This window comes from Triticum urartu, chromosome 7A (genome assembly GCF_056163025.1).
Source record: "Triticum urartu cultivar PI428250 chromosome 7A, HENAU_Tu73, whole genome shotgun sequence".
In the NCBI taxonomy this organism is placed as follows: Eukaryota; Viridiplantae; Streptophyta; class Magnoliopsida; order Poales; family Poaceae; genus Triticum; species Triticum urartu.
This window is the reverse complement of record NC_141879.1, coordinates 492,682,378-492,707,765: the sequence shown is the minus strand read 5'-3', so window position 1 is coordinate 492,707,765 and position 25,388 is coordinate 492,682,378. Positions and strand designations below refer to the sequence as shown.

The window sequence follows — 25,388 nt, the reverse complement described above, 5'->3', positions numbered from 1 at the left end:
TTGTGATTAGGAACCTGGTGTATGTTGAAGATCCTCCCCGGCAACGGGGCCAGAAATTCCTTTTGATGCGGCTTGAAGCTACGTCGGTATTTCCCCAAAGAGGAAGGGATGATGCAGCACAACGACGGTAGGTATTTCCCTCAGTGATGAGACCAAGGTTATTGAACCAGTAGGAGAACCAAACAACAATACATAAACGACACCTGCACACAAATAACAAATACTCGTAACCCGACGTGTAAAAGGGGTTGTCAATCCCTTTCGGGTAACGGTGCCACAAATTGGCAAAGGGACGTGAATAAATTGTAGTAGATTCATGGATCGAACGCCAAATAAAATAAATAAGAATAAATTTCAGCAAAGTATTTTTGTATTTTTGGTTTAATAGATATGAAAATAAAAGGCAAATAAAATAGATTGCAAAGGCAAATAGTATGAGAAAGAGACCCGGGGCCGTAGGTTTCACTAGTGGCTTCTCTCGAGAAAAATAGCAAACGGTGAGTAAACAAATTACTGTTGGGCAATTGATAGAACTTCAAATAGTCATGATGATATCCAGGCAATGATCATTATATGGGCATCACGTCCAAGATTAGTAGACCGACTCCTGCCTTCATCTACTACTATTACTCCACACATCGACCATTATCGAGCATGCATCTACTGTATTAAGTTCATGGAGAAACGTAGTAATGCAATAAGAACGATGACATGATGTAGACAAGATCTATTTATGTAGAAATAGACCCCCATCATTTTATCCTTAGTAGCAACAATACTACGTGTCGGTTCCCCTTTCACTGGGATCAAGCACCGTAAGATGGAGCCCACTACAAAAAACCTCTTCCTATTGCAAGATAAATAGATCAAGTTGGCCAAACAAAACCCAAATATCAGAGAAGAAATACGAGGCTATAAGCAATCGTGCATATAAGAGATCAAAGAAACTCAAATAAATTTCATGGATAAAAAGATAGATCTGATCATAAACTCAAAGTTCATCCAATCCCAACAAACACACCGCAAAAAGAGTTACATCATATGGATCTCCAAGAGGCCATTGTATTGAGAATCAAACAAGAGAGAGGAAGCCATCTAGCTACTAACAATGGACCCGAAGGTCTACAAAGAACTACTCACACATCATCGGAGAGGCACCAATGGAAGTGGTGAACCCCTCTATGATGGTGTCTAGATTGGATCTGGTGGTTCTGGACTCTGAGGCGGCTGGAATTGATTTTCGCCGACTCCCCTAGGGTTTCTGGAATATTGGGGTATTTATAGAGCAAAGAGGCGGTCCGGGGGGCACCCAAGGTGGGCACAACCCACCAGGGTGCGCCTGGGCCTCCAGGCGCGCCCTGGTGGGTTGTGCTCCCCTCGAAGCATCCCCTAGGCGCTCCTCCAGCCAATTGGGTGTCTTCTGGTCCAAAAAAATCCGCAAAAAGTTTCTCTGTGTTTGGACTCTGTTTGGTATTGATTTCCTACGATGTAAAAAACATGCAAAAAACAGCAACTAGCACTTGGCACTATGTCAATAGGTTAGTACCAAAAATTGATATAAAATGATTATAAAACATCCAAGAATGATAATATAACAACATGGAACAATCAAAATTATAGATGCGTTGGAGACGTATCAGCTGCTACGGGCTTCTAGCAAAAACCGTTCTTACCTACACATCAAAAACCACAACGGTGTTTCGTCAAGTTTGCTGTTTCAACCTTCAACAAGGATCGACCGCAGTCAAATTCGATTCAACTGAAGTTGGAGAAACAGACACCCGCCAGCCACCTTTATGGAAAACTAGTTGCATGTCCGTCAGTGGAACTGATCTCATGAACGTGGTCATGTAAGGTTGTTCTGGGCCACATCGTCCAACAATACTGCCGAATCAAAATAAGACATTGGTGGTAAGCCGTATGACGATCACCGCCCACAAATCTTTGTGTTCTACTCGTGCATATTATCTACGCATAGACCTGGCTCGGATGTCACTGTTGGGAAACATAGCATGCAATTCCAAAATTTTACCTACGCTAACGCAAGATCGATCTAGGAGATGCATAGCAATGAGAGGGGGAGAGTGTGTCCATGTATCATCGTAGACCGAAAGCGGAAGCGTTTGACAACACGGTTAATGTAGTCGAACTTCTTCTAGATCCGACCGATCAAGCACCGAACGTACGACACCTCCGAGTTCTGCACACGTTCAGCTCGATGACATCCCTCGTCCTCTTGATACAGCAAAGGTCGAGGGAGAGTTTCTTCAGCATGACGGCATGGTGACGGTGATGGTGATGTGATCCGCGCAGGGCTTCCCCTAAGCACTACGAGAATATGACCGAGGGTGTAATCTATGGAGGGAGGCGCTGTACATGGCTAATAGAAATTGATGTGTGTTCTAGGCACCCCCTCCCCACGTATGTATAGGTGGTAGGGGGAGGGGAATAGCCTTGGGCGCCCCAAGTAGGAGGAATCCTACTTGGGGGCCCTATTCCAATTCGGCCTCCCCCCTTCCTTATCTCCGAAAGGGGGAAGGAAAGAGGGGAGAGGGGGAAGGAAGGGGGAATCAGCTTCTCCACTTAGGCCGGCCCATATGGGGGGCGCACCAGCCCCTTGTGGCTGGTGTGTTTCCCCTTTTGGCCCATAAGGCCCATATCTTTTGCCGGGGGTGCCCGGAACCCCTTCCGGTGACTCGATACGTACCCGGTACCCCCGGAACACTTCCGGTGTCCGAATACTATCGTCCTATATATCAATCTTTACCTCTCGACCATTTAGAGACTCCTCTTCATATCCGTGATCTCATCCGGGACTCTGAACAATGCTCGGTCACCAAAACACATAACTCATATAATACAAAATCGTCATCGAACGTTAAGCGTGCGAACCCTACGGGTTCGAGAACTATGTAGACATGACCGAGACACCTCTCTGGTCAATAACCAATAGCGGAACCTAGATGCTCATATTGGATCCTACATATTCTACGAAGATCTTTATCGATCAAACCGTAATGACAACATATGTTATTCCCTTTGTCATCGGTATGTTACTTGCCCGAGATTCGATCGTCGGTATCTTCATACCTAGTTAAATCTCGTTACCGGCAAGTCTCTTTACTCGTGCCGTAATACATCATCCCACAACTAACTCATTAGTCACTTTGCTTGCAAGGCTTCTTATGATGTGTATTACCGAGAGGGCCCAGAGATACCTCTCCGATACTCGGAGTGCAAAACCTAATCTCGATCTATGCCAACCCAACAAACACCTTCGGAGATACCTGTAGATTATCTTTATAATCACCCAGTTACGCTGTGACATTTCATAGCACGCAAGGCATTCCTCCGGTATCCGGGAGTTGCATAATCTCATAGTTGAAGGAATATGTATTTGACATGAAGAAAGCAATAACAATAAAACTAAACGATCAATATGCCAAGCTAACGGATGGGTCTTGTCCATCACATCATTCTCCTAATGATGTGATCTTGTTCATAAAATGACAACACATGTCTATGGTTAGGAAACTTAACCATCTTTGATTAACGAGCTAATCTAGTAGAGGCTTACTAGGGACACGGTGATTTGTCTATGTATCCACACATGTATCAAGTTTCTGTTTAATACAATTCTAGCATGAATAATAAACATTTATCATGATATAAGGAAATATAAAATAACAACTTTATTATTGCCTCTAGGGCATATTTCCTTCAGATTTATGATCAGCTTATCTATGAATCTTATTTGAATCTCCTCTGAATTCTTTTATGCATGATTTGATATCTTTGTAATTCTCTTCGAACTATCGGTTTTGTTTGGCCAACTAGATTGGTTTTTCTTGCAATGGGAGAAGTGCTTAGCTTTGGGTTCAATCTTGTAGTGTCCTTTCCCAATGACAGTAGGGGCAGCAAGGCACGTATTGAATTGTTGCCATCGAGGATAAAAAGATGGGATTTTCATCATATTGCTTGAGTTAATTCCTCTACATCATGTCATCTTGCTTAATGCGTTACTCCGTTCTTTATGAACTTAATACTCTAGATGCATGCTGGATAGCGGTCGATGTGTGGAGTAATAGTAGTAGATGTAGAATTGTTTCGGTCTACTTGACACGGACATGATGCCTATATTCATGATCATTGCCTTATATATTGTCATAACTTTGCGCTTTTCTATCAATTGCTCGGCAGTAATTTGTTCACCCACCATATTATTTGCTGTCATGAGAGCAGCCTCTAGTGAAACCTATGGCCCTCGAGCCTATTTTCTATCATATAAGTTTCTGATCTATAATTTAATTTCCGATATACTATTTTGAAATCTTTTACTTTCCGATCTATAAACCAAAATTACCAAAAATATTTACTTTACCGTTTATCTATCTCTATGAGATCTCACTTTTGCAAGTAACCATGAAGGGATGGACAACCCCTTTATCGTGTTGGGTGCAAGTTGTTGTTTGTTTGTGCGGGTATTCGGTGACTTGTGCGTTGTCTCCTACTGGATTGATACCTTGGTTCTCAAACTGAGGGAAATACTTGTCTCTACTTTGCTGCATCACCCTTTCCTCTTCAAGGGAAAAACCAACACAAGCTCAAGAAGTAGCAGGAAGAATTTCTTGCACCGTTGCCGGGGAGATCTACGCCACGTCAAGCCATACCAAGTACCCATCATAAACTCTCATCTCTTGCATTACATTATTCGCCATTCGCCTCTCATTTTCCTCTCCCCCACTTCTAAAATGATTTTCGCAAATATTTGCCTTTTTATTCGCCTTCTTTCCGTATGTATTTTTGTTTGTGTTTCCATGTGCCTTCTATTTGCTCGCATCTTTGCTTGCTAAAAATCTATTGATATGGATCCTCTTAAAGTTTTCTACTTGGATCATCTTCGATCTATATGTGCTCGTGCTGAAACCCCAACTAGTTTGGTTGAGAGAAAATCTTTAAATGAGCATGCTCATTTTGTGCGTCACCATTTGTCTGAAAAAGGGAGACTCTTATGGAATCAAATAAATAGTTTGCTGTGTTATGCTTGGAATCTTTGTGAAATTTATGATTTTACTTGTTGCTCTAAGAACCCTAAAACCACCTCCCCTACCTATGTGAGTTTAATGATAATGAAATCTTATCTTCTAATGAAAAGGGTGTTTATAGTTACTATGACATCGAACAAATTCAAGAATTTGTTGCTTTTAAGGGTGCTCATGAAGTTGCTTCTTTGATTGAAAAGTGTGATATTACTCTCTACAGATCTGAAAATTCCGATATACTTAAATATTGCTATGAAAACTATGCTCATAATGCCTATGTTAAGGAATTTATTGAGAGAATGACCGTTGCTTTGGAAGAAAATAATGATATGCATGAATCTATAGATAATTATGATTCCGATGTTTTGATTGAAATATCCCTTGATGAGCATGATGCTTGCTATTCTTATGGACATGATGCCAATATTTGTGGAGATGAATTTTGTATAGTTCCTTATGTTAAGCATGAGATTATTGCTATTGCACCCATACTTGATAGTTCCTTGAATAAAAAGCATGATTGCAATGATGTTATTATAAATTCTATTAATGTCAGTTGTGTTAATGATATGAAAAACCCTAAGCTTGGGGATGCTAGTTTTGCTATGTCCACTACTTGTTGCAATGATCACGATTGGGCTGATTCTTCATATGATCTTGAAAATTTATTTAAGCCCCATGATGAATATGATATTGATAATAATGTATGCAATAATATTGAAAGTGGGTTTGGAAGAGTGTCAACTTTAGATCCCACATATTTGGAGAATGTTCAATCTTATGAAATTTTTGATAAAAGTGGGTTTGGAGAGGTCATGACTTTAGTCCATGTTGATCCCACTATTTTGGAAGAGTGTCAACTTCGCATGCATGCGGATCATGTTGAGAATATGTTATATGTTATGTGATAGCTATATTGTTGAATTTGAATATGATCCCACATCTAATTATTATGAGAGAGGAAAATATGGTTGTAGACATTTTTATGTTACTAAATTACCTCTCATTACGTTGAGATCGCTATTGTTTCTTTCTTCTTCCTTGCATGTGCTAGTTTTTTCTTGTCTTTGTAATTTGTTTGCCAATAAGATGCCTATGCATAGAAAGTACGTTAGAATTATATGTGTTTTTCACATGTTTTATGATGCTCTCTTTGTGTTTCAATTGTTATCTTCCATGTGAGCATCATTAAAATTATCGATGCCTAGCTAGGGGCGTTAAACAATAGCGCTTGTTGGGAGGCAACTCAATTTTATTTTTGTTTTTGCTTTTTAGGTCCTGTTTTGCATTAAATAATTCATCTAGCCTCTGGTTAGATGTGGTTTTTGTGTTTTAATTAGTGTTTGTGCCAAGTAAGACCTTTGGGATAGCTTACGGTGATAGTTGATTTGATCTTGCTAAAAAATAGAAACTTTTATGCCCGGTGACAGAATTGATCTGAGCTTCTGGAACGCGATAAATTCTTGAATTTTTTACACGAGATTGATATACAAATTTCCTAGGTTGTCCTAATTTTTCAGAATTTTTGGAGTTACAGAATATTCAGGAGTTACACATTGCTACAGACTGTTCTGTTTTTGACAGATTCTGTTCTCTTTGTGTTGTTTGCTTATTTTGATGAATCTATGGGTAGTATCGGGGTGTATGAACCATGGAAAAGTTGGAATACAGTAGATATTACACCAATATAAATAAAGAATGAGTTCACATCAATACCAAAATTGGTGATTTATTTTCTTATACTAACAGAGCTTATGAGATTTTCTGTTGAGTTTTGTGTTGTGAAGTTTTCAAGTTTTGGGTAAGGATTTGATGGACTATCGAATAAGGAGTGGCAAGAGCCTAAGCTTGGGGATTCCCGAAAGGCATCCCCTCTTTCGTCTTTGTCTGTTAGTAACTTTACTTGAGACTATATCTTTATTCACCACATGATACGTGTTTTGCTTGGAGCGTCTTGTATGATTTGAGTCTTTATTTTTAGTTTGCCACAATCATCCTTCTTGTACACACCTTTTGAGAGAGACACACATGAATCATGATTTATTATAATACTCTATGTGCTTCACTTATATCTTTTGAGCTAGGCAAATTTGCTCTAGTGCTTCACTTATATCTTTTTAGAGCACGGCGGTGGTTTTATTTTATAGAAATTGATGAACTCTCATGCTTCACTTATATCATTTTGAGAGCCTTTAAACAACATGGTAATTTGCTTTGGTTATAAATTTAGTCCTAATATGATAGGCATCCAAGAGGGATATAATAAAAACTTTCATATAAAGTGCATTGAATACTATGAGAAGTTCGATTCCTTATGATTGTTTTGCGATATGAAGATGGTGATATTAGAGTCATGCTAGTGAGTGGTTGTGAATTTGAGAAATACTTGTGTTGAGATTTGTGAGTCCCGTAGCATGCACGTATGGTGAACCGTTATATAATGAAGTTGGAGCATGAGATATTTTTTTGATTGTCGTCCTTATGAGTGGCGGTCGGGGACGAGCAATGATCTTTTCCAACCAATCTATCCCCCAAGGAGCATGCGCATACTACTTTGTTTGGATGACTAATAGATTTTTTCAATAATTAGGTGAGTTCCTTATGAGTAATATTGAGTCCATGGATTATACGCACTCTCATCCTTCCACCATTGCTAGCCTCTCTAGTGCCGCACAACTTTCGCCGGTGCCATAAACCCACCATATACCTTCCTCAGAACAACCACCATACCTACCTATTATGGCATTTCCATAGCCATTCCTAGATATATTGCCATGCAATTTTCCACCGTTCCGTTTATTATGACATGCGTCATCATTGTCATATTGCTTTGCATGATCATGTAGTTGACATCGTATTTTTGGCAAAGCCACCTTTCATCATTTTTTATACATGTCACTCTTGAGTCATTACACACCCCGATACACCGCCGGAGGCATTCATATAGAGTCATATTTTGTTCTAGTATCGAGTTGTAATTTTTGAGTTGTAAGTAAATAAAATGTGATGATCTTCATTATTAGAGCATTGTCCCGTGTGAGGAAATAAAAAAGAGAGAAAGGCCAAATAAAAAAGAGAAGGCCCAAAAAAAGTGAGAGAAAAAGAGATAAGGGACAATGTTACTATCCTTTTTCCACACTTGTGCTTCAAAGTAGCACCATGATCTTCATGATAGAGTCTCCTATGTTATCACTTTCATATACTAGTGGGAATTTTTCGTTATAGAACTTGGCTTGTATATTCCAACGATGGGCTTCCTGAAATTGCCCTAGGTCTTCATGAGCAAGCAAGTTGGATGCACACCCACTTAGTTTTTCTTTTTGAGCTTTCATAAACTTATAGCTCTAGTGCATCCGTTGCATGGCAATCCCTACTCACTCACATTGATGTCTATTCATGGGCATCTCCATAGCCTATTGATACGCCTAGTTGATGTGAGACTATCTCCCTCCTTTTGTCTTCTCCACAACCACCTTCTATTCCACCCATAGTGCTATGTCCATGGCTCACACTCATGTATTGCGTGAAAGTTGAAAAAGTTTGAGAACATCAAAAGTATGAAACAATTGCTTGGCTTGTCATCGGGGTTGTGCATGATTCGAATATTTTGTGTGATGAAGATGGAGCATAGCCAGACTATATGATTTTGTAGGGATAAGCTTTCTTTGGTCATGTTATTTTGAGAAGACACAATTGCCTTGTTAGTATGCTTGAAGTATTATTATTTTTATGTCAATATTAAACTTTTGTTTTGAATCATACAGATGTGAACATTCATGCCACAATAAAGAAGTATTACATGGATAAATATGTTAGGTAGCATTCCACATCAAAAATTCTGTTTTTATCATTTACCTACTCAAGGACGAGCAGGAATTAAGCTTGGGGATGCTTGATACGTCTCCAACGTATCTATAATTTTTTTATTGTTCCATGCTATTATATTATCTGTTTTGGATGTTTTATATGCATTAATATGCTATTTTATATTATTTTTGGGACTAACCTATTAACCTAGAGCCTAGTGCTAGTTCCTGTTTTTTTCCTTGTTTTTGAGTTTCGCGGAAAAGGAATACCAAACGGAATAAAATCTTCGCGATGGTTTTTCTTGGACCAGGGGACAACCAAGAGACTTGAAGATGAAGTCGGAGGAGCCACGAGGCGGCCACAAGGATGGAGGGCGCGCCCTCCACCCTTGTGGGCCCTCGTGCACTTCCTGACCTAATTCTTTCGCCTATATATACCCATATATCCCCAAACCACCAAAGGCATCCATGAAAACACTTTTTCACTACCACAAGCTTATGTATCCGTGAGATCCCATCTAGGGGCCTTTTCTGGCATCCTGCCGGAAGGGGATTCGATCACGGAGGGCTTCTACATCAACTCTATTACCCTTCCAATGAAGCGTGAGTAGTTTATTTCAGACCTACAGGTCCATAGCTAGTAGCTAGATGGTTGATTCTCTCTCTTTTATTCTCAATACCATGTTCTCTTCGATGTTTTTGGAGATCTATTCGATTATAATAATCTTTTGCGGTGTGTTTGCCGAGATCCGATGAATTGTGGATTTATGACATCTTATCTATGAATCTTATTTGAATCTCCTCTGGATTATTTTATGCATGATTTGATATCTTTGTAATTCTCTTCGAACTATCGGTTTGGTTTGGCCAACTAGATTGGTTTTTCTTGCAATGGGAGAAGTGCTTAGCTTTGCGTTCAATCTTGCGATGTCCTTTCCCAGTGACAGTAGGGGCAGCAAAGCACGTATTGTATTGTTGCCATCGAGGATAAAAAGATGGGGTTTTCATCATATTGCTTGAGTTAATTCCTCTACATCATGCCATCTTGCTTAATGTGTTACTCCGTTCTTTATGAACTTAACACTCTAGATGCATGTTGGATAGAGGTCTATGTGTGGACTAATAGTAGATGTAGAATCGTTTCGGTCTACTTGACACAGACGTGATGCCTATATTCATGATCATTGCCTTAGATATCGTCATAACTTTGCGCTTTTCTATCAATTGCTCGGCATTAATTTGTTCACCCACCATATTATTTGCTATCATGAGAGAAGACTCTAGTGAAACCTATGGCCCATGGGTCTATTTTCTATCATATAAGTTTACGATCTATAATTTTAGTTTCCGATCTACTATTTTGCAATCTTTTACTTTCCGGTCTATAAACCAAAAACACCAAAAATATTTACTTTACCGTTTATCTATCTCTATCAGATCTCACTTTTGCAAGTAACTGTGAAGGGATTGACAACCCCTTTATCTCGTTGGGTGCAAGTTGTTGTTTGTTTGTGTAGGTTGTAACACCCCCAGATGATAACCCTGTCATCAAGCTAATTAATGGTTCATGTGCGCATTTTTCACTAAGTCAAAATGCCGCTTGTCCCAAACCCAACTTCAAATTAATACTTGAAATAAAGCAAATATTTATTTCTTCAAATTGCAAAACTTAAATGTTCATCATCTAGCAAATATTTCAAAACAAATGCTATTAAGGAAAACAACATCATCTTCAACTCATATGGGCCTAAGCATTTAAAACAGTGCCAAAACGACACTTTAAATGCCCTATTCTTTTTTTCAAAAAATTCAAATGAATTCTTCTAGTCTCCAAAATATTTGTGGCACTGTCTAAGATCACCAGGGAATAAAAGGGGCACTTCCCATATTTTTCCTAAGTAAATAGCATGCCCAATATTTTTCTTACCCATCTTTGTTTAATAATAATAAAAAAGATGTAACAAAAAGAAAGAGGGGCACTGTGTACTTAGGCATGTCAGCCCAGTGCACCGGCCCAGCCCAGCCCAACCTCACCTCCCTCCCTTCCCACTTCTCATCCATGGCACGCTGGCCGCACACGCACCGGCCGTGGCCGCGGATGGCCATGTGCCGGCCATCCGTCGGCTCCCAGATGACCTACAAGGATGCCCGCGCCCTCCCTTAACCCTAGACGCCCCCTCCTTTCCCCCTCTTCGCGCCGCCTCCTTCCCCACCACGTGCGGCCGACACCATCATTGCCGTCGCCGCGTTGATTCCGCGCCCACCGCCTCCCGTTCACCTCGCCGATGTGCCCGAACGCCTCCCCGACGTCGACTACATCGACTACGCCGAACGGAACAAGCCGGGAAGCCTCTACACCGCCGCCATCTTCTTCTCCTTCCTCGGATCGAGGTCGACTGACGCCGTCGATTCTAGACGCTCCGCGCCTCCCCGAGCACACTGCCACCTTCCTACGGCTCCTGGTGAGCATCTGCGTCTCCGCTCGCCTCGCACCGCGTTCCCGTGCTCCTAGCTGCGTTCGCCGTAGATGCCCGAGCTCGTCGCCGCCGTTCGTCGTGGCCAAAGCCTCCGCTGCTCGCGTCCGTGCTCGCGGGCGTGCTTAGCATGTTCGCAGCAACCCAACGCACGCATCCGCACGTCCAGCCGTGCTCTGAATCGCCGCACCCGAGTTTCACCGAACTCCGGCAGCTGCTCGCCTGCCTACTCCTGTAGCAGCCACCCGCTGCCGCCGCGTCCTGACCTCGCCGTCCGCAGCTCCATCTCCTCCTCACCCGCCTGGCCTCGCTCGCTAAGCGCCTTGCCCGCCATGTGCTCGTGTTGCCCGTGCGCCGACCATCCGGTCGCCGAGCCCCTGTCCGTCGCCACCTCCCATTGCCCCTGCCCCGTCGCGGCCCTGCTCCGCCCGAGCCACCACCGCCCATGCAGCCCTGCCGCTACCGCCAGCGCCCTCTCGCTCACCGGCTACGCCGGCGTCCGCCCTGGCCGTCGCGCCCGCTTACTCCTGCCGGCCCTCGCGCCGCTCGCCGCCTTCCTCTGCCCCTGCCCTTGGCCGCAGCCGCGTGACCGCGATCGCTTCTCCCCCACCGCTCCGTCCGGCAGCTCCACCGTCGCCGGCGACCTCGCCCTGCGTCCGGTGCCGCTCTGGCCGAGCCACGCCGCGCCCGGTGGCCTCGTGCCACGCCCGGGCGAGCATTGCCCTGACCGCGCCTCTCGGGCACGGGCGCCCGCAGCCCCGTTAGCCCGACACCCACTAAGCCCCCCCGGCCCACTGACCAGGGGGCCCCACGCCCCTGTTTTTATTTTTATTTTTTAAAAAGGGTTAAAAATAATTATTAATTAATTAGTTAGTTAATTAATTAATACGTTAATTAACTTAATTAACTCTGTTTAATTAGCTTAATTACATAACTAGTCTAATTAAACTGTTATGTTAGCTGTTGTTTCAATGACAGGGGGCCCCACACCCTGTTGACCAGTCAACGTTGACTGGTCAACTGGGTCCCCCCTGGCTCGCGTGTCACCCTATGGTACACTTCTATGTACACAGATCTGGGTGCACCTAGCTTTTACTCATTATTTTCAAATTAATATTAAATTGCAGGATATTGTTTAATTCTTTGAAAAATCATAGAAGATAATCCGTAACTCGGATGAAAAAGTTTTATACATGAAAGTTGCTCAGAACGACGAGACGAATCCGAATACGCAGCCCATTCGTACGCCACACATCCCTAGCATAGCAAACATGCAACTTTCCCCCTCCGATTCGTTTGTCCAAAAACGTGAAACGCTGGGGATACTTTCCCAGATGTTATCCCCCTTCGTCGGTAGCGTGTAGCACCGCGTTAGAACACGTCTAGCTCTGCCTGCTTTTTTATTATGCTCTTGCTTGCTATGTATTTATTGTTTCTCCCCCTCTTCCCTTCGGTAGACCCCGTGATGGTTGCCGATGCCGCTATGTTAGACTACGTCACCGACGACCCCTCCTTCTCGTCTAAGTAACCAGGCAAGCAAACCCCCCCCCTTGAGCATTCCGATATCGCCCATTTCTTTCCCTCTTATGCTTGCATTAGAACTGCTAATGCTTTCTGTATGATCCTACTCTGATGCATAGCCTATTTTTGTTACCTGCTTTCATACCTTACCTGCTTATCCTAAACTACTTAGTATAGGTTGGTTAGTGATCCATCAGTGACCCCCACCTTGTCCCAGTTGCCCCGCTTTATGTTCGATGACTCAATCACGTGGACGATGTCCAAGCCCCGACACCGCACATCACCCCCCCTAGTTGTATGACTCTGCAGAGTTACCATTGAGTGCCGAGGGTGGAACCTCTTACATCACTCCTGATGAGATCTCTGTAGTGTAGCTATACGGTCGAGGTCATCGAGGGTGATTTCCTCCTTAACCACTTCCGTTACGGCTCTGTCGTGCAACCCCTCAAGTGTGAACCTCGAGGGTGGATCCTCTTACGTTCACCTTGATGATAACATCGAGTGGAATTCACTGGGGGTGATTCCTCGGGTTTTCCCCTTGGTGTTAGACACACAATTACTATGGTTACTATGACTTTACACTGAACCATGTTACTAAAGACGGGTCGGCCCTGAGGGATACCCGCACGAGCTTAATAGCGAGTGGTGTGGAGTCGGGTTGAACTGGAAGGTGCCCGCGAGATACTTACGAGGCGTGGCCGGGCATTCTTAGCCCTTGCCGCAAGTACTCAAGATGGGGCAACGGGGTCACATCTTTCGTGAGTCTCTGCTTGTTACCGCGTGTTCCTAATCCACTACGATTTGGATATTTGATCCGAGGGGCCTCTGGCCTGATAGCACTAACCATCACATGGGCATAGTATGGGCGTTCTGCGTCGTATGCATCAGCCGAAATTTAATAGACGTCAGCAACTGAGCGGCGCGCGCCGGGTTGGACTGCTAAGCACCTGCCCTTTTGAAGGAGGTAGCTAGGTCTGCTCACCGGCTGCGTACGCAACGTGCAGGAGTTCCCGGGGAGATGGCCCATGACCCCTGGGGGCATAGGTCTAGTCCGGCGTGTTGACCTCTCTATTAAGCCTAGGTCGGGTTGCGGTGTATTGTTTGGCCGAGGCCGGGCATGACCCAGGAAAGTGTGTCCGGCCAGAGTTAATCGAGCGTGGTGGGTAAGTTGGTGCACCCCTGCAGGGAAGAAAACATTTATCGATAGTCTGTCCTATGGTAACGGACACTTGGAGTTGTATCTCGATCGATACAACTAGAATTGGATACTTGAGATGATAAATGGATATGAGAAATGGATATGAGCATTGGATAGTATGGCTCTGGGATTGCTTTCTCGCAGGGAGTCGAGAAAGGATCTCTGGCCGAGGTTGATAACATTACTGCTACTTTACTTTATGCTACTCTACTCCCTCCTGTTGCTGCAAGATGGTGGTTTCCAGAAGATGCTAGTCATCGATAGTACTAGGCCTTTCCTCTATTCTGGCATTTCTGCAGCCCAGTCCACATATAAAACTCTTTCTTTGATACTGTTGCATATTTAGTGTAGATCCTTGCTTGCGAGTACTTTGGATGAGTACTCACGGCTGCTTTGCTACCTCTTTTCCCCCATACCCGATTGTTGCGACCAGATGACGGATCCCAGGAGCCAGACAACACCACTAATGACTACTGCTACCCCGAGGGTGCCTACTACTACGTGACGGCCGCTGACGACTTGGAGTAGTTAGGAGGCTCCCAGGCAGGAGGCCTTGCCTTTTCGATCAATGTTGCTTTTGTGCTAGTCTTTTTAAGGCAAAACTTGTTTAACTCATGCCTGTACTCAGATATTGTTGCTTCCGCTGACTCTTGTGTATTCGAGCTTATGTATTCGAGCCCTCGAGACCCCTGGCTTGTAATATAAAGCTTGTATTATTTTAATTTGTGTCTAGAGTTGTGTTGTGATATCTTCCCGTGAGTCCTTGATCTTGATCATACACATTTGCGTGTATGATTAGTGTACGATTGAATCGAGGGCGTCACACAGGTATTCGGTGACTTGTGTGTTGTCTCCTCTGGATTGATACATTGATTCTCAAACTGAGGGAAATAATTATCTCAACTTTGCTACATCACCATTTCCTCTTTGAGGGAAAAACCAACGCAAGCTCAAGAAGTAGCAAAGACCATACCCAATCCGCAAGGAGAGAAGAGACATAGGTTTACCCAAATGCAGGAGAGTGATAGGAAGGATGTGGAGCGTGCTTTCGGTGTGCTTCAGTCTCGGTGGGGTATCGTTTGTAACCCTGCATTGACATGGAGCACGAAGAAGCTTTGGGAGGTGATGACTACTTCTATGATCATGCACAAGATGATCGTGGAGGATGAGCACGATGATAGCATCTACGACCAAGAGCCTGATTTTTAGGGCGAAAATGTTGAGTCTGAGCATCGACCTCCTGCAACCTTTGAATAGTTTATCGAGTTTCATCGGGAATTGCGTGATTGGCATACTCATGTCCAGCTCCAGGATGACTTAGTTGAGCACATGTGGACTCATGTTGGCGAGCAATAAATCTATTTAAATTCTTTTCGCACAAACAATTTTCAATTGAATTGTAATAAGACTTTGATATTATTTTTAATTCGATTGGGTTGTAATAAGACTATTTCAAACGTGCAACTATTGCCATGTTTAATTTCAGATATTTGTTATATTCTCGAACGGATAAGATGCGGCCGAAGTGCGGCCCTGCATTGGGCGCACGGCCGGCGCATCCATAAAATCCGGATGGACACGACCCCATTGCCACCCTAAACGGACATCTGTTTAAGGTCGTGCGTTGAAGTTAGCTTACTACCTAAACAATTACGGCGTGTTCAAGTTATCTTTAGTTAAGATCACACCTTTCTTTAGAGACCAGATCATAAGTGTCACATCTTGCTCCTTGCCCACTGACTCTGGCCCTCGACTTATACGGCCACGGGAGATCATAGGCGAACGGGAGGAACATGACAAGAGCTTGTGAGTCACTGGAACCTTCGTCTAAACCTGACCTATGGTGGCACGTTAGGCTAATCTAGCAGCAATCGATCGCCATTTATATAGTTTTATTATACGCATTTTTATTTTCTAAACACAACTTACAAAAAAAAAGACTAACACAGAGACTAACCCTCGTTGGCATTTTACAACCTCAGCTGCCCAGCCAACGGGTCGACGCTCCGTCTTCCCTAAACACAACTTACAAGAGACACACAATTATGAGGTCTTTTTTCATGTTATCCTCATGTATAGAAAAAATACAAACAAATATATTTAAAAAAAGCAAACAAACTCCCTGCAAAGATTCATGTGACGAAAACGATAGGCGGCGAGATGGCCAGATGGCCCATACACCCCACCCCACCACCATTTGCACTGTTCCCATTGCCTTGCCCTTTTGACAAGTGTCATGCTGCTCGTGGCCCTCTGCTCATCTCAACCCCGTTCGTCCCGGCAACTGCAAGAGCATAAAGTGTGCAGACGCGCGCCTCAACCTCCAACCCCTCGAAAGCCATCGCTCACACCCTCCATTTCCTCCTGCTTCTTGTAGCTTGCCGAGCCGTGTCTGCTGCACTCTCTGGCCATGGCGGCTGCGAGGCTGGGTCTGCCGCGGTTGATGCTGGCGATGCTTGTACTGGCGGCATTGCTCGGTGTCGGCGTCGACGGGAGGAACCACGTGCACAAGAAGCCTCCTCGTGCTGGCGTCGGCTCTCGGCACAGGGCTGGCGCGAAGGTGGGCACGGTGGCGTCGTCGCCGGCCGTTCCACCGGACGACAACGCGGCGCCTTTGGTGGCCCCGCCGCCGGGCGGCATTGTCCCGTCTGACCCGGCCACGCCGTTCCGGCCGGAGCCGTGCGTGTTCGACGTCCGGGCGTACGGCGCAACGGGCGAGAGCACGGCGGACGACACCGAGGCCTTCCGGGCGGCGTGGAGGGCGGCCTGCGCCGTTGAGTCGGCCGTGCTGCTGGTGCCGTCCGACGGCACCTTCACCATCTCTACCACCACCTTCTCCGGGCCGTGCAAGCCCGGCCTCGTGTTCCAAGTACGTAGTACGTACACACTTGTGCTTGATCAATACCATGCGCGCGCTTATGTGATTCCTGTTGGGCAAAATGTATTCCAAGCTTACCAGTTATTGACACCACATATAACTTGTCGGTGGATGATGAATTGATCGCGGTGGTGCATGAGTAAGCAATTATCAGTGGGAAGCTAGATTAGATGAAAGAGGTCTCTGCCATTGTTACCCCTCTCCCTCCTTCCTCTCCCCGGAGTCATCTCTCATCATGAAGCTACGAGAAGAGCGGAGAGAACAGCTACGAGAATTTGACCGGGAGTCACGTGTGGTAGAGGAAGGAGACAAGAGTGGGAGGAGTCACGGAGAGGAAAAGACCACAGCTTCACGTGTGTCGCTCCCCCCTCATGTGTTCGGCTGGAAAGTCCCAGCACTAATCAGAACCATGCTCGCTATTAAAACTGAAAATGCTTTCTAACCAACGGCCGATGGTGGGTGCAGGTGGACGGGGTGCTGATGCCGCCGGACGGGCCGGACTGCTGGCCACCGTCGGACAACCGGCGGCAGTGGCTGGTCTTCTCCGGCCTGGACGGCCTGACGCTGCGCGGCGCCGGCACCATCGAGGGCAACGGCGAGGAGTGGTGGAACCTCCCCTGCAAGCCCCACAGGGTACGTATCAGTATCAGTGTATCACACCCCAATTAAGTCCCAAACAGTATTTGTCTCTGGTCGACACCTCAATGATCAGACGAGTCCCTCCACTTTTCCTCGCAGGGTCCGAACGGGTCCACGCTGCACGGGCCTTGCGACAGCCCCACGGTATGTATGTATGCAAAATGCTGCCACGCTTGCTGTGTAGTAATAGAACATGAACATTTTGTACCTGTTGACCATGGCTCATCTATCGTGTGCGTGCGCCCTACAGCTGATCAGGTTCTTCGAGAGCAGCAACCTGGTGGTGCGGGGCCTGAGGGTGGAGAACAGCCCCGAGTTCCACTTCCGGTTCGACGGCTGCAGCGACGTGCTCGTCGACGGGCTATTCATCAGGTCCCCGGCCAACAGCCCCAACACCGACGGCATCCACGTCGAGAACACGGAGCGTGTCGGCATCTACAACTCCAAGATCAGCAACGGTACTCCACGCACGCAACACAACTGCTCCTTTTCCTGTTGGCTGCTCTTGTTTTGAGTAACTTTGCTCTCTCTGTGTGTGTATGACGTGAAGGCATCGAACTAATTTTTTTTTTGTTGGCGTGCAGGCGATGATTGCATCTCCATCGGGACCGGGAGCTACGACGTGGACATACAGAACGTAACGTGTGGCCCTGGGCACGGCATAAGGTAGGCGCACGCCCCGGTACATATACATACATACACACACACATACATACGGTTTATAGGAGAAAACAGCAACACACCCGACGAAAACCTCCAAAGGGCACTCTATAAATGCACGATGGCATCACCTTAGCTTCCACCATGTCTCTGGCCGCTCGTCGTGTTATGCACCGCGATTCGGTGTCCTAGTCCCACACCACACGTGCCAGCTTCTGTCTCCGGTCACATGACTTTTTATCTTGCGGCCAATAACAAACCTCAGTAGTACTACAATAAACCAGAATGTCACAGAGCACACATGCATTGCGTCGGCACTCACTCACTCCAGTGCTATGTGGTTGCATTGCAGCATCGGCAGCCTGGGCGTGCACAACTCGCAGGCGTGCGTGGCGAACGTGACGGTGCGGAACGCGGTGATCCGGAACTCGGACAACGGGCTGCGGATCAAGACATGGCAGGGCGGCATGGGGTCGGTGTCCGGCATCGCCTTCGACGGGGTGACCATGGAGAACGTGCGCAACTGCATCATCATCGACCAGTACTACTGCCAGGACAAGCGGTGCATGAACCAGTCCACGGCCGTGCACGTCACCGACGTCTCCTACGCCAACGTCCGGGGCTCCTACGACGTGCGCAGCGCGCCCATCCACTTCGCCTGCAGTGACACCATGCCCTGCACCAACGTCACCATGGCCGAGGTCGAGCTGCTGCCCTTCAGCGGCGAGCTCGTCGACGACCCCTACTGCTGGAGCGCCTACGGGGCGCAGCAGACGCCCACCATCCCGCCCGTCTCCTGCCTCCAGGACGGCGTCCCGGAGGCCCTCCTCGACAACCCCGATCTCAAGTGCCGATGACGACAGTTTTGCAAGGTTCAGAGTTCAGAGTTCAGAGCTGAGACAACAGTCGAGTCATGTGGAGTTGTACATGTGTGCTTCTGCTCCCTCTCGGTGAAGGTCGTCCTACGTAGCTACCCATTTGCCTCCCGGCTGGTGGAATTTATTCTCCGAATTGGGTTCCACTTTTTTTTTTGAAACAAGACAAAAGATTTGCCATTTTCATTGATTAAGGGAGAAGGTTTAAGACAAATGGCCGCAAAGCGGGAGACAAATATCTACTCTCGCGGCATTACAATACTCAAGTGGGTGGCACCGGCAATAGCCCAAAGATGGGCCTCCTCTTTTATCTTCGCGATGAGCATCATCGTCGTAGTGGCGGTGTTACGGAAAATCCTTCCATTACGCTCTTTCCAAATCTCTCAAGACATGAGCATGAACAGGGAGGCGATAGCCTTTCTCTGTTCTCCACGCTCAACCACATTTTTAATCCACCATTCTTGAACCGAAACCTCATTTCGCCAGTTCCTCACCACATCACCATGTATACCGAGCCATGCTGCAACCTCGATCCAGACACGCTAGGAGAACCTGCATTGGAAGAGAAGGTGTGCTGCGGTTTCCTGGACTTGCTTGCAAAGCGGGCAGAGGTTGCAGTTCGGCCATCCACGACGGTGCAATCGATCGGCTGTCCAAACTCTGTTTTGAATTATCAACCAAGCAAAAAATTTGCATTTCGGAGGGGCCCAACCCTTCCAAACAGCAGCAGGCATGATGCTTGTCGTGTGTCCCGCAAACTGCGCCATATAGGCGGTCGACGCCGAGTATTCTCCATGAGACGTGAACTTCCATAGGATAGTATCTGTAAGTGCATCTAGTGCCACCCCTAGTTGGTTTTGGAGTATTGACTACAAACCTAGTTGAGGGACTAATGTGTTTGTGAGAATTGCAGGATAACACAGGTAGAAGTCCCTCATTGATTCGGTTTTCCTACCAGAGATGGCCCCTAAAAATGTATGAAGACATTGAAGTCAAAGGTGGTATATGAAGATATTCACATTGAAGACTATGACAAGAGAAGACACCACATGAAGCCTATGGAGCTCGAAGACTTAGATCTTTCGTAGTTCTTTTTCTTTTGTGTTGAGTCATAGGAACCACCGTACTGTTAAGTGGGGTCCAAGAGAACCAGTCAGAATGACTGAAGTGATGCCTAACCAAAAACACCTATGTCTTCGAGTGAAGACTATGAGAGCGAATCTTGTCCAGAGTCGGACAAGTCAGCTTTGCTTGTAGCCCAAGTAAAGTTGCCATGTGAGTTTGAAATCTGACCGTTGAAACACGTGTCAGTTCCTTAGTGACCCAGGGTCATTTCAGACAAATCAGGTCGGGTTGCCAAGTGGCTATAAATAGCCCACCCCCCACAACCATAAACGGTTGGCTGCTCAGATTGAGAGTACGGCTTTTGTCGTTTGAGAGCAACCCACCTCGAAGCCTTTGAGAGAGAATTCCTTGCGAGGATAAAGCCCTAACCACCCAGAGCCAGAGAGAATTGGGCATCACTTAAGTCTTCTTGTCTGTTTGATCTAAAGACTTATTACACTTGAGGACTGTGCATCCTCCAGCCGGTTAGGCGTCGCGTTCTGAGCATCCAAGAGACATTGTGGATTGCCGGTGAATGAAGTCTGTGAAGGTTTGGGAGTCTACCTTGAAGACTTACCAAAGTGATTGGGCGAGGTCTGTGTGACCTTAGTTCAAGGGGAATACGGTGAGGACTGGGTGTCCTGAGCTGCGTGTTCAGGACTGGGTGTCCGGGACTGTGTGTCCTAAGGTTTAAATACCTAGCCGCCCCAACCAGATATACAGTTGTCACAGCAACTGGAATTGGTCCAACAAATCATTGTCTTCAACGAGTCACTGGTTTCATCTTCCCTTCCCTTTACTTACTGTTGCTCCTTGTGAAGTCATTGTATGTTTGCACTATCTTTTGTCTTCACTGAGTGACTGCATGTTCTGTATGGCTTCATAATATCTTCCTACCTGATCCTTACTACATTGCTGCTATTAAGTTATTGTGCTTTCACTTCATTGAATACTTGACTATGGCTTGCCCAGTGTAGTCTACCTTTCGCTGCATGGTAATAGGTTTATTTCTATCGTTTGTCTTCATAACTTCCACGTTTTGAAGACTTTCATAAAAATCGGCTATTCACCCCCCTCTAGTCGATATAACGCACTTTTAATTGGTATCAGAGCAAGGTGCTCCCTTGTTCTGTGTGATTTGGTTTAACCACTTGGAGTTTTAGCTATGTCGACTGCAGGGATAATTAAAGTCTCCGCTGCGTGCCCTGTCTTTGATGGAACTGAATATCCCTACTAGAAGAATAAGATGCGCATGCATCTTGAAGCCATTGACATCGACCTATGGTATGTCGTCGAGAACGGCGTTCCCAAGGCTGGAGAAGGTGTCACTGCTGCTGATGTCAAGAAATTCGTTCAACTGGACTCTACTGCCAAAAATATCATCTGTGGTCATCTGACCAAAGGACAGTATGGCCGTGTGAGTGCTTTGAAGACATCTAAACTGGTTTGGGACTGGCTCTCCAAGGTCAATGAAGGCATCTCAACCCAGAGAGATCAGAGAATCAGTGTCCTTCGCAACCTCTTCAACCGCTTCAAGCGAAATGACAATGAGAATGTCCAGTACACATTTGACCGACTCACTGACATCACAAATGAGCTTCAAGCCCTCGGTGCTACTAAGATCACCAAACATGAAGTCGTCAAGACACTACTGAGATCACTTGATAGTTCGTTTGACATCCTAGCCCTGATGATTCAAGAATGTCCTGATTTCGAGACACTCGATCCATCTGACATACTTGAGAGGCTCAATACACATGAGTTTCAGCTTTTTGAGAAAAGAGATATCTACGGTCCAAACTATGGGCGAACTCGTGCCTTGAAGGCAAAAACTATTTCCTCATGTGAAGAAGAATCTGACAGCAGTTCTGATGATCCTGAAGACATTGGAAGGGAACTTGCTATGTTTGTGAAGAAGTTCCAAAAATTCACCAAGAAGAAAGGCTTGAGAAAGTCTTCCCGATCAAGCTCAAGGAATGATGAAGTTTCTGCTCACAACTACAAGAAGAAAACATGTCACAAGTGCAAGAAACCTGGCCACTTCATCTCTGAGTGTCCACAGTGGGACAATGAGAACAAAAATAAGAAGAAGAGCAAGGAATATGACTCTGACGACAAGAAGAAGAAGAAGAAATACTCAAAGTCTTCGTCCAAGTCTTCCTCAAAGTCTTCATCACACAAGAAGAGCTCATCTAGCAAGGCACGTGCGTTTGTTGGCAAGGAAATGGATTCAGAGGAGGAGTCCGCTTCTGAGGAGGCGGAGGTGGAGTCCGAGGAGGAGTCCGATTCAGGCATCGCAAGTCTGGCTACAACATACGTTGCCAAGTCCATCTTCAATACTGAAGACAATGACCTCGTCACCGACACCGATGCAAATGACAAGGACTACTCCGCTTCTACCTACTGCTTCATGGCACGCGGTGCCAAGGTAAACACACGCACTACTCACTATCAAACATCTAGTGACGATGACTCTGATTGTGATTCAAAACCCAGCTACAAAACACTTGCTAAAATTGCAACTGAACAACAGAAAGCTATGGAACATATTCAAAAACTGTTAGACAGAAGCGATGATCTGTTAGGTGCTGAAATGACTCGATCTGAATCCTTAATTGAAGACATAAAAAATCTTCACGTTAAGTATCAGGAACTTGAAAGTCGTCATGAAACTCTCTCAACAACTCATGAAAAGCTTTCCTATGATTATCTTCAAAGGAAGCAAGATCTTGAGAAATTGAGAGCGGTTCATGAAGATCTTCAAAAGGAAAACGAGTCACTTCACTCCAAATAGATCAGTCCCGCTCAGGAAGGATTTGAACCACCATGTCTTAAATGCATTGAGCGTGATAATGCTACTTCTGTTGCTGAATGTTCTACTGCTACTACTGTTGCAATATCTTCAACTGTTGATGTGGTAACTAACCCCTCTGCTGAGGATACCACTGCTATTGCTGATGAGAATGCTAGGTTGAAGACATTGCTTGAAACAGGGATGTAGAAAAGTCTTAAAGGGCATCAGACACTATGTGATGTCCTCAAAAAGCAGATTCTGAACCGAAACCCGAGGAAAGAGGGTGTTGGGTTCGTAAGGAAAATGAATGCTGATGGCTCTTACTGGAAACCTGAGCAGTACCCCAAAACCATGTGGGTTGCTGCAAAGGAACCTTCAGCAGACCCATCCGATCTATCTGGCTTCACCTGTGCTAACCCCATTATCATTGATGAATCCTTTGATGCAAACTATATACTGTTTAAGAATCAGAATGGTGAAGTGTTTGCCAGGTACATTGGTACTAACTGCAGGAATGGACCGCCTATGAAGAAGATCTGGGTTCCGAAAAGGTGTCTGGAGAATCTTCCTATGAATGTCATCATGACACCTCACGTGAAGAAGACAAACCTCAGACCAAAGGCTTCATACGGTCCAAAGGCTTCATACAGACAGAGGACTCACCTGAGTCACACTAACGCAAATGTTTTGCAGGGAAACCATACTCAGACATATGAATATGAGAGCGGTTCATCAAACCGCCATGTTCATAAGACTAAGAACTATTCTGCTTATTCTTATGAGTACTATTGTCCGCCTGCAAGACTGTTTGCTAGGGCTCCAAAGCCAAAATTCTCAGATGCTGCACTTAGACTTATTGCTTCTCAGCCACCCTTGAAGATGTGGGTGGCTAAGAAAGCCTAACTCTCTTTTGCAGGGAAAGGTCTCTAGCAGAAAACCAAAATCGTCTGACGCCATTGCTGGGGACCTTAAACATCTTGTAGGGCGCAAGATCAAATGCCCAAATGGTCTTACTATGTACTTCGTTCCTGAATCGCTTGCTACTCTCCCTATTAGTCCTAATCTGGATCTAAGCTTTCATAACCCACTGGTTCGTCAAATGTTTTTGCTTCACAATGCTCTTGGTGAAGCCTATCCCCCTAACTGCACTGTAGGGTACGACACCAGCGTCTTTAGAATGGATTATTGATAGTGGGTCTACAAATCACATGACTGGCAAAAGAAGTCTTCTTATGGACTCAACCTTACGTCGATCTGACAAGAGCCACATCACATTTGCTGACACTGGTAAAAGTAAGGTATTGGGTCTAGGTAGAGTTGCAACCTCAAGGGATCAACACATGGACAAAGTCATGCTTGTTGAATCCCTTGGCTTCAACTTGATGTCTGTCTCAATACTTTGCGATTTGAACATGATCGTAATATTTGGAAAATATCGTTGCCTTGTACTAATGGAATCTGACAAGTCTCTAGTGTTTGAAGGGTATCGAAAAGATGATCTGTACGTAGTAGATTTCTCAGCAGGACCACAGCTTGCCGTATGTCTTCTAGCAAAAGCTTCAGAATGCTGGCTCTGGCATCGGAGGCTTGGGCATGCTGGCATGAGGAACCTCCACACCCTTGCGAAGAAGAAGCATGCCATAGGCATCGAGGGCTTCAAGTTCAAGAAAGACCACTTATGCGGTGCCTGTGAAGCAGGGAAGATGACGAGGGCCAAACATCCTTCGAAGACAATCATGACCACTACTCGACCCTTCGAACTGCTTCACATGGATCTTTTCGGTCCCACTCATTACTCAACTCTTACTACTACTGCATGCCTCTATGGCTTCGTTATTGTTGATGATTACTCTAGATACACTTGGGTGCACATAATCCTTTACAAGACTGAAGTGCAGGATGTCTTCAGACGCTTCGCCAATCGAGCTATGAACAATTATGGCGCCAAGATAAAGCACATCAGAACTGACAATGGCACTGAATTCAAGAACACTGGCCTTGATACATATCTTGATACCTTTGGCATCACACATGAATTCTCAACCCCGTACACGCCACAGCAGAATGGCGTCGTCGAACGCAAGAACAGAACACTCATTGAGATGGCCAGAACGATGCTAGATGAATACAAGACCCCAAGAAAATTCTGGCCTGAAGCCATTGATACTGCATGCCATACAATCAATCGTGTTTATCTTCACAAGCTTCTGAACAAGACATCTTATGAGCTCCTTACTGGCAAGAAGCCAAATGTCAGTTACTTCAGAGTATTTGGCGCAAGGTGCTGGATCAAGGACCCACATCACACCTCAAAGTTTGCACCAAAAGCACATGAGGGTTTTATGCTTGGATATGGAAAGGATTCGCACTCCTGCAGAGTCTTCAATCTCTTTCATT

General features: G+C 45.5%; 1 protein-coding gene and 1 long non-coding RNA gene across 2 annotated transcripts; both read left to right on the top strand.

Moving 5' to 3' along the window:
* Positions 1 to 10,923: 10,923 nt before the first annotated feature.
* On the top strand, positions 10,924 to 14,789 carry LOC147960102 (uncharacterized). Its single transcript, XR_015611081.1, has 2 exons — positions 10,924 to 11,310; positions 12,780 to 14,789. It is a non-coding gene; the product is annotated as an uncharacterized LOC147960102 (long non-coding RNA).
* A 1,354-nt stretch (positions 14,790 to 16,143) lies between these two features.
* LOC125529781 (Pectin lyase-like superfamily protein) lies at positions 16,144 to 19,281 on the top strand. The gene is made up of 6 exons (XM_048694200.2): positions 16,144 to 16,910; positions 17,385 to 17,552; positions 17,658 to 17,702; positions 17,809 to 18,016; positions 18,143 to 18,224; positions 18,571 to 19,281. The coding sequence occupies exons 1-6, from the start codon at positions 16,452 to 16,454 to the stop codon at positions 19,073 to 19,075; spliced, it is 1,467 nt and encodes a 488-aa protein (XP_048550157.2). The 5' UTR covers positions 16,144 to 16,451; the 3' UTR covers positions 19,076 to 19,281.
* The last annotated feature ends 6,107 nt before the right edge of the window (positions 19,282 to 25,388 follow it).